This window comes from Cryptococcus neoformans, assembly GCF_000091045.1.
Source record: "Cryptococcus neoformans var. neoformans JEC21 chromosome 4 sequence".
In the NCBI taxonomy this organism is placed as follows: domain Eukaryota; kingdom Fungi; phylum Basidiomycota; class Tremellomycetes; order Tremellales; family Cryptococcaceae; genus Cryptococcus; species Cryptococcus deneoformans.
The window spans coordinates 1392501-1405326 of record NC_006686.1 but is presented as its reverse complement, the minus strand read 5'-3'; the positions used below and the strand labels follow the sequence as shown (position 1 = coordinate 1405326).

The window sequence follows — 12826 nt, the reverse complement described above, 5'->3', positions numbered from 1 at the left end:
AATTAGTACTCAAGACTGCCACTTTATTCCAGCTCCGATTCACCGATAACAGTCCTTCTTCTATCCGTTTGGTCACCGAGTGACTTCCTTCTTGGATTATATTCTCATCATTTTGACTTATATTTATCTATCATAATAATTAATACTCCAACCTCTGTGGCCGATCTTATATCTCGTCTTCCTCAGGATACATTGATTGCTCAAAGTCTCTAGCCATCAGAGCAGCTGAAAGCGCACTGTTCACTGCCGCATCATGCTCAGCAGTTCTGACGTAATCACGAACTGTACTCTCATATGTGCCATCAGCATGTCTTTTAATTCTGGCGTTATTAAGTGCCCACACCCAGAAACCATCAACTTGTTTAATCCATCCGTCTTTGGCCCACTTCGCCGTATTGGGACAATCTCTCACAAAATGATTTGAATCTCGGCACCAATGACACTTCGGCTTCACTTCTCCCCAGGCTGCACACTGGTTTGTGCTACTTACTTTCACAGAGACACCAGGTCTAGAGGATATCTCTGCATGAGGGGGTGTATCTCGTGAGTGACCCACAAATGTTGTCTCAATAAGAGGAGTCTGCAGAAGAGAGGCGGCCGCAACGCTCATAGAATTCACTTTGGCATACAGCTCTTTATACTCAGGGTCTTCTCGATACCCTGTCCGATTCCTTTCCTTCATCAGTTCCATTTGTTCAAGTAAGTCACCAAGCGGAGTAACAGTCTGAAAATGTGCGACAGGAGGGTTTTGTCTATAACTATAGCTCCGGTAGAAGGGCAAGTTGCTGGGGCAAGCCTCCGCTAAGATAGGTCGCACTGCAGCAAGACGAGCATGACAGTCAATGTACTTCGCTCTCTCTGAAGGGGTAATTCCTCTAACGCTTTGACTTTTGATAGTCAGTTCTCCCATCTTACGTACTAACTCGTCAACATCATCGATCTGCTCGGTTTCTAGTTTGATCGGTTCCTCCTTGTATTCATCATCAGCCGTTCTAAGCTGTATTACCTCCGCTTTTCCCCTTTGAAGTTTCCCAAGGTACTGTCTTTTCTTATCATCCGCCTCCTGGGCAAGCTCCTGATGGGTTCTAATGCTTGGATACATGGATTCAATAATGTGGTTTTCGATTACATCGGTTGGGTCTAATATCACTCTTACCCACTGTTCCACAACTTTCCTATCGGGAAACCTAGTTCGATCCTTCTTGACATTTTTGTGCCATACCTCTTCACGATATCTCTTTTGCCAATCCAGCGGCATGCCCATAAACCAGAATTTATTTATACTATTGTCGGACCCTTCGTCAGCTTCGAACTTTAAAGCATTCCTGGCATATGCCTCTACACGGGCGGTTAGATGCTCAATCCTTTGAAGCGGCTTCTTGCTCCAGATCTCGGCAAATTCCTGTAAGCTCTCAAGAGTTCCTTCTACTTGCTTTGACCTGTCAGGATACAAATCACGGAGCCTCTCTTTGACTGCGCTCCAAGCGTCAAGACCATGCAATATACTTTTTATTACTTCCACTTGTGCGGCAGCAACATACTTAAACCAACTGGTTTTCATCTCTGAGTCATCAACTCCACGATCTTTTGCAGTGGATTCAAACCATGACAAACATTCTTCAAGAGTTTCCGCTTTTCCATACCATATCTGGCTTTCTTTATCACTTGGGGCTGGCATTTTCTTTTTAGTATTAACAGCTGTAGTCTGGGATACACTAGTGTCAGTGCTTCGATCAGGTGAACCCGAAGCTCGAGCTTTGCGTATCTCCGTCAGTTCCGACAATAGCTTCTCGTGAGTAACAGTCTGCACCTGCAAAAACTGCATAAGGGTACTCCAGTCATTACTGGTTGGCACATTGCCCAGCGAACTCGCTTGACCATCTGGTCCACTCCCCGCGGGAGAATTGTTGTTGTTGTTTTCCTGTTGCATACTGACTGATCTTGATTCTTTTCCTAAATGTTTTTGGTAGTTTTACTAGTTTTGTTTGTTTTTGTTAAGATTTCTGGGGTTTCTTCTCAATAACGACTTGGCAAGGAAGCTGAAAGCGATGTAAGAGATTTAAAAGCCACAAAAGACAATGGTGCGAGCAGATAATGGTCTGTTGTAAGATTCGATTGGTGACAGAGCCTTCTCGAGTAGAGCCGCTTGTGTATTGGACAGTAATGGATGGGCAGTAATGGATTAAAATAGTGAGGTTGCAATGAGTTTCAAGTAGAGAACCACCCAGTTCACATGAATTCGTAAGTAGTCACATTCTCTATCCTTGGATTTAAAGGCCGACAATTTCCGATGTGGCACTTCTCTTGTCTCTGCACTTCGCTTCCCAGGCATTCCCATGGCCTATGAAGCCTGCTTCAAACGGTATATAGGACACCAATCTCCTATCTGTGAACTCATATGGTAGCTTCTGGTACATGAGTATCTAAGTATATGTATGTCCATGACTTTTGCTGGAAAGATACACACAACATTGTTGATGGGCCTTGCCCGTTGGCACATTGCCTGGCTATCAAGCCTGACCCTAAGGTCTCATAATCCTCAGCTCTGAGTTCGATTCTCAGTGAGGGCACCATAATGTAGGGAAATACCCGGGTCTCCTATTGGTTAAACGATCCAGTTGGTTCCGTTCCACTGCCACCCACAGCAGATAACAGAATATCGACTCCTTGGTATCAATTCTACGGAATACAAAGCCTTCCTAAGTTTGGCTGTTGGTGGTCGATCTACCTAGTAATGATACTGACGATAGGTCGTTAGGTTGTGTAGTGGTATAATTGAACTCGGGTCTCATGTCGAGTTGTTGTGTGTTGTGTGTGTATCAAATAATATAGCAATATAGGCTCCATGAGCGTAACTAACAGTTATGTACCTATGTACTTGGGATCTCTGTAAGCTGTTTGGCAGCTACCCATGGAAGGGGTAGTTACTGTCACAGGCTCTACTTCGTTCTCTCTCCTCCTTCTCCCTGATCCCCTCCTTCGATATATCTCAAACCATCTCTCTTTCTCTTCTCTATCTCTCCTCACTGTCACCGGCGGTAGCTTCCGACTGTGATGTGGCATTAGTCTATGAGGCCGAAGGCTCATTGCACTACAACGCGTTCTACGTACCAGCCTTTGTTCTTCGGTTCTCCCTTAAACAATTTCCAGCGCCCAGCAGCGACTGCTTGACAGCTGTGCGCCGAAACTCCCGAAGCCTGGCCAGATGCACCCAAATGCCGACGTGATGCAAGGAACCGCGCTAGAACGCACACATGGAGGCGCTTTACAGACTAACGGACAGTAGATAGCTTCAACTTACGGTGACGCCTTATCTTAAAAGTGGTACGTGCGCGCGCTAGACAGACGCCTATAGTGTCCAGCCTTCTCTAGCGCTCTAGCCTTAGTCTGCCGGAGTCGCTGATTTCGTTAGCTGAGCGCTGGGAGGTAATCTTCTGGCTATATAATGGAATGGCGCAGTCTATTCTCCATAACTTTGCCCCTCTCCTCGACCGCTTCTCTAGGACATAATCAGGGCCAGCCAGAGCCAAGTTGAACATATCTCCATCAAATACTATTTAGTACCAACATGAATGTCTGCCTATGGGGCTGCGCAGCGCCATTTGAAGAAGTGCCAGGCAAGTCAGGCCGATCTAAAACAACGGTATCGCTTGAACCAGTATGTAACTTTTTGATGCGGAAAGTAGGCTCGATGAGAGTCTAATAAGTTCTTGACAGGTGCCAACAATCCATCTTATTCCACCTTCCCCATCTAATCAACAGACATTTGACCTTTCCAGCTCTTCCACCGAAAGCTCGCACCGTCAGACTTTTGCCTATATGAGCGTTGACATCACCAATTCCCGGCCCAACAGCTCATGGACTCAACGCATCAGTGGATTCTTTGACCCTTCAAAAATACCATTCAACTCTCGGACCGTTCCCAGGTCGGAAGCGGTTTCAGTTTATCTGGCACCACATCCAGATTTGCCTGAAGACCCATTTGCATCGAGGATCGATATGGCTGCTATATCGACCGACGTAGGCCCTCTGCGCGACGTTTTCAAGCAAGATGGTCCCTTGGCTGCTGGGACAGGAGAATGCGGTGTTGCGACTGGAAATGAAAGAAAACATGATGCGGTGCAGCCGAGCAACCAGATTCCCGTCGGACAATCCTACAAAGTCGCCGACTCTATAGGTCATTTGTCTAAAGAGGAGCTATCCAAGGGCCCCCGGAAGAGGATCATCAATCAGCAGTCGACGCATTCATTCCCTTGACCGATCTGGAGAATGAGTTGTCATTCAAAAGACACTGCGTCTAATATAATTGCTAAAAACATTGTCTTCTTCAGTCAGTAAATCAGCCTTGCTTTCCCTTATCCCCATTAACTCAAAGACTAGTCGAGAGTGGCAACTATCCAGTGTACAACACTTACCACCTCTTTCGCTGTAGCATTAGTCTCTCATCACTATTAGTTTCGGTGTACCAATCTTTGTATCAATCACATGATTATCCACGACTTGACATAACTATGTTGCATGTATATCGTATACCAGTATCTCGACATTTTCAACGGACTGGCCCGCACATTTTTTGCACTTTTATTTCCCCATTCACAATTGAAGAATCATTGCTCGGGAAAGGTAGATTCCCTGTGTTTTGCCATTCGAAAGGGTTGGGCATGCATTCTCACTGACCGCATTAGACTCATGAGGCGGATTTGGAAAAGAATAGATGGGAACTTTGAAGGAAAAGTTGAGACTGTGTGGCTACCGTGTGCTGCAACATGCTGCATGCCCGAAGTAGTCTTATAAAATAAACGCATTGGCGGAAAATGAAAAGTCGGGCAGATAAGTGAGAACACTACTATCAGGATCGAAAATGAAGAGACATGTGACCCCTATGGACGATGTTAGATGTAAACACAAGTCTTCCTCTTTTCCACTCTTTTCGGCATATACAGGACTCTTTGGCTAAAATCTTTTTATTCCGTAGGAAGGATACGTTTTTCCAAAATCACAATCTCCTTTGATGAGCTACACGCACAATTCATGAGGATTCATGATATTGTTGCGCGTGTCGCTTGTCAAAATCGATGGAGACAGAAACAGTTATTTATGTATATTGCATAATCTACAAGATTGTCTCTAATCGCGGACGCAGATATGATTGCTTTTGATGATAAATATTTGCCATTCGTTCATGACCATTTCGTACCCTACGCTGGCCCACATCCCAAAGCCAGAGATACTACCGCTGTCGCCAACACTCTGCAACCACCCAATTACTCGTCAGTCTTCAGCCTCTTGACAGCAGGAGTGTCGCCATTGAGATGACCGTTGGCATTAGCTTCCCGGGATTCGAGAAGGGCTCTTCGGGCAAGGGAGGCCTGGTTGAGGTTGTCAAGCATGTCAACGGTCATTTCCCAATCGACACAAGCTACAATCACCACATATCAGTATAAAGCTCTAAAGGAATGGGTAACAGGCGAAGGAACGCACCATCGGTGATGGACACTCCGTACTCAAGGTTGTCTCTCCCCTTGTCACTGCTTTGCTTGCCACCCTTCAAGTTACTCTCAAACATGATACCGGTGATACCGACTTCGCCCGCCGCAATCTGAGCAGCAAGGTCGGCGGCAACCTTGGGCTGGTTGAGGTGGTTCTTGGAGGAGTTGCCGTGAGAGCAGTCGACCATGATGGAAGCAAAGGCATCAGGGTTCTTGGAACGCATGGTGGAGAGGGCTTTCTGCACGTGCTCAGCAGAGTAGTTGGGGCCACCAGTGCCACCTCTCAAGATGACATGACAGTCCCTGTTGCCGGAAGTCCTGACGATACTGGCCATGCCCTGAGAGTTGATACCCATGAAACAGTGAGGGTGGGAGGCGGATTGCATGGCGTCGATGGCAACACCGACTGAGCCATCTGTACCGTTCTTAAAACCGATGGGGAAAGAGGCGCCGGAAGCGAGCTCTCGGTGGAGTTGAGACTCGGTGGTTCGGGCACCGATAGCACCCCAACTGATGAGGTCGGCAATAAACTGAGGGCTGAAGGATAGTGTTAGATCCGAATAGAAAACCAAAGGTTGCACACATACCTAATAGTGTCAAGGAGCTCACAACCAACGGGCATACCCATGGCATTGATGTCGCACAAGAGCTCCCTAGCCATTCTCAGACCCTTGTTGATCTTGAAGGAACCGTCGATATCGGGGTCATTGATGAGACCCTTCCACCCGACAGTCGTTCTGGGCTTTTCACTGTTGAAAGCCACAGATTAGCTCCCGCTAATACACTTGCCGGAAAACAAGTAATGTAGATGGTTCTTGCAAGTCATAAAAAAAAATTAACTCACAAGTAGACTCTCATAACGACCTCCAAACCAGGCCACTTTCCCTCTTGCACGCCCTTTCTCAGTCTAGAGGCGTACTCCTTGGCCTGGTCGACATCGTGGATACTGCAAGGGCCGACAACGACGACCAATCGGGAAAGGGGGTCGGTACCGCGCACGATGGAAGAGGTGGTTCGTCGGGAAGCGGAGATGGTCTTGGAGGCGACGGGAGGAACGGGAAGGTCATGTCGAAGAAGGGCGGGAGGGATGAGAGGGTCATACTGGTGGTGAAATATGGGTCAGCAGGCGGGATGATTGAGGAATGGACAGACGTACGCCAGTGACCTTCCTGTCGTCGAGGGGTCTGTTCCTGTCTGGAGAGGGAGTAGCAGACATTGCTGGGGAAAAGATGTGGAGTGTCTGGGTGTGAAGTATGTTTACGATGTGCGTGAAAAGTCGGCAAGTCAAAAAAAACGAGTAGATATTTTTAAATTAGAGACTGTTCGGCAACGATTTGTAATTTTGCGTCTGAAGTGCACGGTGGGGGACCACGTGGGAATCCCAAATGCCGTGGTTCTTTTTTTTTGCTTTTTGCCTTCGTACGCCTTATGTTCATGGCACTCACTCATTTGCTCCAAGAATCGCCGAGTGCCACCTGAAATAATGTCCTTCTCAACAGCACACTCTGCCAGTGCCCATCACACATCCTCAGGTGAATAATACGGACGATGAAGAGAAAGATGGGATACTCCGAAACGGTGTCTTTAGCCTTTATATGTTGTCGTTTATAGGGGATAACCTAGAGGGACTTCTCATTAAGGTTCCCCGTCCTTATCATGACTCAATCTTCCAAGGACAACAGCGGATTGCCGAGTACGGGAACGGAATGGTGGATGTGATGGGAGTGAATCAAGCGGAACTATTCTTGATTAATGATGTGCTGAGCCAGATGGCACAAAATATATCCACCAGAGAGATGTTTCAGGTCAAAAGGATGGCCGTCGCGTTGTATTGCCTGACGGGTGGTATCAAGGCTGGGATGAGGCATACCGCAGAGTTTTGACAGAGAAGTATCTCAACAAATTGGGCGTAAGTATACTTTTCTATATCAATTTGTCACCATGATGCTAAGAAGTATCTTGCTTTACAGGTGCGTTCACGATTTCGTCGGTGCACTTCCCCTGCGCCCGTTTACAGGAGATTCATTCATCGCCCATGTCATTATCCCAAACGTCCTTCTAGTATAGCATGTGATGAAAGATTTGAGCCATATTCCGATGATGCTCTGGGCGCAATGGATGGTTCACACATCACTGTCCGTGTTTCCAAGGAGAAACAGGACGTATATCGTTGTCGCAAGGATACAATCACTGTGAACCTGCTGGCTGCGTGCACGTTTGACAAGCGGTTCAGCTTCCTGTATTCAGGATATGAAGGATCGGCAAATGGTGCATGCGTATTCCATGAAGCGCTACGTCAGTCTTTTATTATACCCAAAGGCAGGTATTTCCTCGGTAATGCCGGATATTCTTTGGGCATGTCGTCTCTCACGCCCTACCGCGATGTGCGTTACCACCTAAAAGATTTTAGAGAGTCAGGTAACGAGTACGCTTTCCGTATCACGCCCTACCGCGGTGTGCGTTACCACCTAAAAGATTTTAGCGAGTCAGGTAACGAGTAAGCTTTCAGTCTTCGAAACTAAATCCAAGCTGAGCTGAGTCATTGGCTGCGTATAGGCCACGCACTGCGAAGGAGTTGTACAATCTCCGCCATTCTTCCCGTCGAAACGTCATTGAACGAATCTTCGGTTGCGTTAAAGGCAAGTGGGGTTGTCTTACCTACATCGCAAGTACGAGACCGACCCAGCAATCTCGCATCATCTTGGCAGCTTGCATCCTGTGGAACATACACCAGGAAGTAATGCTCGGAAAAGAGGATTATGGTCAGGGGGGCAGATGGCAAGCTTCCGCCTATCCCCGTCGAGGACCTTGTCTGAAACAATCCGCTGTCAAGGGAGAATACCGGTGAGCTTGTCAAGCGTGGCCGGACTACGATTTCGTCGGCGGAGAAACATCAGGGGTTACGACAGTGGCAATCATAATAGTTATGCGTCAGAGTCAGAATTCAATGCTACACTCTTGGCCGTAGGCTCCATTCACAATGGAGCATGCCTGTCCTGTATCGTGTGCCGGAAGGGGAGAAAGAGTCTACCTTATACATATATGGTCAGGTGAGCATCACATGCAAACACAATTAGGGCTTGCTGTTTCTTACCCTATTAAGGATATCGACTTTTTGTTCTCTGCGGTCCATGATTGCGTGACGGGAGGTTGTACAGAGGATGGAGAAAGGGTCGTGTTCCAAGAACGACAGGCAACCAGCCAGAAGATGGCTGCGGTTCGCCATCGCGATGCCGACCGTTTTGTGATAAACACAGCTGCTTTTCACAACGTCGATGTCCTCCTTTCCGCTCTTCCTCGCACATTGTACCAACCCCGACGAATCCTTGAAGACCCTTGGGAGGTACGTTTCGCTCGAGGAGAGAAACTCAAGGAGACGAGGAACGCGAAGTCTCACCAGAGAAACGTGGTGTCTGCGGAGGAAGAAGCTAACGGGCAGTGTAGTAATAGCTCAGAAGGTGAGTCTGACGATACCGATGACGGGGTGCTGGAGGAGGAGGTAGATAGTGATATAAATGATATAATAGAATACGACGGTTTTATGTAATAATGATTGCATAGTCTGTGTACATGTATATAAATAATTCTGAAGATATATCGTATATAGGCGTCGCGTGCGTATGGTGGGTTTGTTGAGATGTTTGTGCATGCGTGCATGGAGGGTGATGAGAGTATTCAGATACAAAGCATATATGATGATCTACATCTCTCGAACCTGGGCAGCATCCATCCGACATTTTATTTGAACGGCGGTGTACGGAAGCAAGCAATGACTGGAATCGAAGCAACTAGCACTGATTCATTAAATAATGCAAAACTTTTGGTACGATTTTCATTTGAGATTGATTATGTTGAAAGGTGTCTATGGATGCATAAAGAAAGAAAGAGACTATCATAGAATCAAAAAGAAAAAAAATTACCACGCAACTCCGATCCCACCACGCCACAAACGATCTCTCTCAGAGCTCCGTATCTTAGGCTCCCATCTTCTCGCTCATTCAACAGATTAGACCCTATGGGCTGGAGAAAAATGGAGAGAAGAAGATGAGGAAGCAAAGGCGAAGAGAAATGAGGGGGTCCGTGCGGATGTATAATGGTGGTGACTGGGCGGAGAGTAGGAGATCGACTCGTCACTTGATCGGACATAGGAGTGCGCTGGAGTGCTCAGTAAGGGATACGATGGAGTATTGGACTGGAGTTTCCTCAGCACCGGCGCACTAACAGACTCGGAGAGCAGTGTACAGAATTAGTCGGTACAGAATAATGACTCTTTCATGGAGCACCTGTGGTCGGCTGACAGGGAGGCCTCTGTTGGGGCAAAGGACAGTACTTGTGTACGAGCACTTGCAACATGATGCTAGTCGTAGCCATGCCGCTGTAGTTGGCTGCCACGTTAAGCGAGTTCCAGTCAGACGCAGACCCTTGCGCTGATGTGAAGAGCACTGCACACTGGATAGGGGTGATCCTACCCTGCTCTACTTCCGTGTTCAAGAACTCAAAGACTGCCGAGGAATTCTCTTGGAGGATCCGATCGGCTGACTCAGCAGTAGTCTCCATTCGCAATAGTGCAGCAACAAGATCTCGAACCTCGTCCTTGTCTGTCTTCTCCTCAGCCTATTGTGGTCCGGCCACGCTTGATGAGTTCATCGGAATTATTCCTTGACAGCGGATTGTTTCAGACAAGGTCCTCGACGGAGATGGGCTGAAGCTTGCCATCTGCCCCCTGACCATGATCCTCTTTTCCGAGCATTACTTCCTGGTGTATGTTCCACAGGATGCAAGCTGCCAAGATGATACGAGATTGTTGCTTTCCCGGGTGGCAGAACGCTCGCAGAATATTGATGATGAAATCTCGCGATAGTATTGGGATCCTCCGATTCCCTCTCTCATTCCATCATTCGGTCTACCACATCCTCGAACCCTTCATCCTCCAGATTTAATGAGGCGACACTGCCTCTGTCATCGTCCATCTCCCAACCTGCTGGAGGTAAAGCGCAGTACCGCCCCAAAATACAGACCCATCGAATATAGAAGGGGAGAACTCCTTCGAGTAGGGGATGCATCGGGTCAACAACAGCATGTTGAACTTTATCGAAATCTGGGAAAAGGTCAAAAACTGACAGATGACCGGGTACCTTGAAGATAGATTGCTCCATGGTATCCACTGCCGCCCGAGTCGCTTGAGTTTGGCGGCCTGCACGGCGAGCCACACGGGGTTGCCGTGCAGTTTGCGGGCTTGCTCAAACTGCTTGAGGAATTCGCACTGCTGCGCTAGCATCGCTTGAGAATGCTCAGCACCATTTCGAGGGGAGTGTAATGCCGAGCTATATAAGCGACTGCGCGGTACAGTGCATTTCATGCAGGGAGAATCCCTCTTTGTGAAGTGTGGGCTGCCAGTAACAGCAACAGCAGCAGGACGATCACAGCAGATAGTACCGACTCTGACAAAGACCTTTCGTCCTATGAACAAGTGAGCTAACATAATTTATCAACAGTATGGCTTACCTACCCTGTTTATACTTTGGTGTTTTGATCCAGAGCCCATCCGCACTTGCACTGAGAAGCTCTACGGCCAAAGGATGCAACAGTCGATGAAGAGAACGCCAGGAGGTTCATGTGGTGCTGGCGTTATGCCCATGAGCATCATGAACCCAAACTGTGATCGATATTGATTGGGAAGGTCAGCCAGCTCCCTCGCAGAGAATGGGACCCATGGAGCGAGGCGTCCGATTGCGAGATTTGGATGGGTCCGCCCAATCGACGGATATATTAATAGCCAAAGAAGAGCCCCCTTCTCGCACTCCCCTCTAAAGTTGGCAATGACAAGATCCATCAAGTTGCTGACGAAGGATCTTACCAGTTTTGGCATTCTGAAGGTATCGCGGTCGGTCCATTGAGTTATAACACTCCCTTTGGCCAGCACGAATTATTTCTTGCTCCACGAGTCGCTCTATCCCATCAATGGAGAAGAGATACTCCAGTTCATCCTTTAAAGCTCGCCGCCCAAAGAATTCCGTTGTCAGCTTACCATTCCCCTTCAACGGTGAAACACATTGCGGACACTTGTCCGGGATTCTTCCCCAACCATCTCGTGATATGACGCGTACAAGACACTCTGACAGCCTTTCGCCTGGTATTTCGGGTGGATTATCAAGATTGGGTCACTATCAAGCTGGCGATACAAAGACTTGACAATTTTTGAGGAGGCTGGAAGATGAGGCATTGATCGGGGCATCGAGGATACCAAGCATTTTTTCACTAGTGGAATCCGTGAGATCTATATTTTCTTGTACCCTCAATTGCTGTGATTCGTCCCTATCCTCTGAGACAGCCACTTTGATGAGGACTTGTATGGTGGCTTTGAGCATACTTCCAAAGCGCTGCGGCAATCCCACAAAGGTTGTAAGTGGTATAGCGGAAAAAGCCATTAGACTCGCAAGCGGTGGCCCCTTTGTTTGCAGGGGATGAAACGCTGGGCAGTCGTTATAGGGTTACCAGAAGGAACGAGGCAATCCGCGACCTGGGTTGGCCATTTGGCGAAGATGCCGTCCAGATTGCGTGACTCATCGTCAAACGCAGAGACATTGTCTAGGTCACAGCAGTAGAGGAAAGGTTTCGTACGACGAGAGTGGTGAAATGGAGGACTTGGAAAGAAGGGAGAAAGCAACAAACAACAAAACAACACTGCAAGAGATGAAATAACTTAATAAGCAAATTTTCACATGCATATCTGCTACTGTTAGTTATCAGTATAGTAATAGTAGATCTGGAGTCTCAGCAACAACAGGTGGCATGGAACGAAGTGGAGCAGGTGAGATATTCGTTCATGATCCAAAAGGAGCAGCGATCCTTCCTCCCTGCAGTGGTCTGACGGACGCATGAACCAAACAGGATCAGTCCGCATGGAAGCCTCGCGGAGCAGGGAAGAATAAGGCGCGTGCCTACCCTGGCTAGGAGAGGAGCAACCAAAAGACCCTGAAATCGGGGTAGACGGTGCCAGGCGCGCTGGCGGAGATCGGGACACCCCACAGGTCCACCAGCAACCAGTGTCGCACATACATATGCAAGTACGTCGTTATACTGTATACCCCTCCATTTCTTGACTCTTTCTCTCTCCCCTCGGCATGTCAGAACAACCACAGCAGTCAGAAGCAGCGCGGAGAGCAGCAGCGCGTAAGGCAAAAATACTCGCAAGGGGAAACTCAGGCCTTAACAAGCTTGCACAATCAGCCAGAGGCGAAGAGGCACAGAAGCTCTACCCCGATAACCGTCCGTTTTCTCCACACCTGTCCTTTTTCACTCACTGACTCCATTTGCAGCCAATCCCTCTTCACATG

The 12826-nt window shown here is 47.9% G+C and overlaps 3 protein-coding genes and 2 pseudogenes across 3 annotated transcripts in view; 3 read left to right on the top strand and 2 right to left on the bottom strand.

The window, feature by feature from the left end:
• The first annotated feature begins 3057 nt into the window (after positions 1-3057).
• On the top strand, positions 3058-4536 carry CND05130 (hypothetical protein). The gene is made up of 2 exons (XM_570647.2): positions 3058-3658; positions 3718-4536. The coding sequence occupies exons 1-2, from the start codon at positions 3569-3571 to the stop codon at positions 4255-4257; spliced, it is 630 nt and encodes a 209-aa protein (XP_570647.1). The 5' UTR covers positions 3058-3568; the 3' UTR covers positions 4258-4536.
• Positions 4537-5080: 544 nt separating this feature from the next.
• Positions 5081-6792, bottom strand: CND05120 (3-deoxy-7-phosphoheptulonate synthase, putative). Its single transcript, XM_570499.2, has 5 exons — positions 6646-6792; positions 6334-6590; positions 6077-6238; positions 5482-6026; positions 5081-5419 (listed from the first exon to the last, which is right to left on the bottom strand). Exons 1-5 carry the CDS (start codon positions 6703-6705, stop codon positions 5265-5267), a joined length of 1179 nt encoding a protein of 392 aa, XP_570499.1. The 5' UTR covers positions 6706-6792; the 3' UTR covers positions 5081-5264.
• Positions 6793-6900: 108 nt separating this feature from the next.
• CND05115 lies at positions 6901-9153 on the top strand (annotated as a pseudogene).
• CND05110 lies at positions 9094-12127 on the bottom strand (annotated as a pseudogene).
• A 439-nt stretch (positions 12128-12566) lies between these two features.
• Positions 12567-12826, top strand: part of CND05100 (hypothetical protein) — a 1280-nt gene continuing 1020 nt past the window's right edge. Inside the window, exons 1-2 of the mRNA XM_570061.2 lie at positions 12567-12758; positions 12809-12826. The exon at positions 12809-12826 is cut by the window's right edge and continues 671 nt beyond it. Of these exons, the coding sequence (XP_570061.1) occupies positions 12614-12758; positions 12809-12826 (163 nt within the window). The 5' untranslated portion in view covers positions 12567-12613. The remainder of the gene's footprint in view (positions 12759-12808) is intronic.

Excerpts from the sequence above, each read along its gene's own strand:
- CND05130 (XM_570647.2), top strand. The coding sequence starts at position 3,569 with ATGAATGTCTGCCTATGGGGCTGCGCAGCGCCATTTGAAGAAGTGCCA. Across the intron at positions 3,659-3,717 it reads CAACGGTATCGCTTGAACCA|GTGCCAACAATCCATCTTAT; the intron begins GTATGTAACTTT and ends AGTTCTTGACAG.
- CND05120 (XM_570499.2), bottom strand. The coding sequence starts at position 6,705 with ATGTCTGCTACTCCCTCTCCAGACAGGAACAGACCCCTCGACGACAGG. Across the intron at positions 6,239-6,333 it reads GTCGTTATGAGAGTCTACTT|TGAAAAGCCCAGAACGACTG; the intron begins GTGAGTTAATTT and ends GGCTTTCAACAG. Across the intron at positions 5,420-5,481 it reads CGGAGTGTCCATCACCGATG|CTTGTGTCGATTGGGAAATG; the intron begins GTGCGTTCCTTC and ends TGGTGATTGTAG.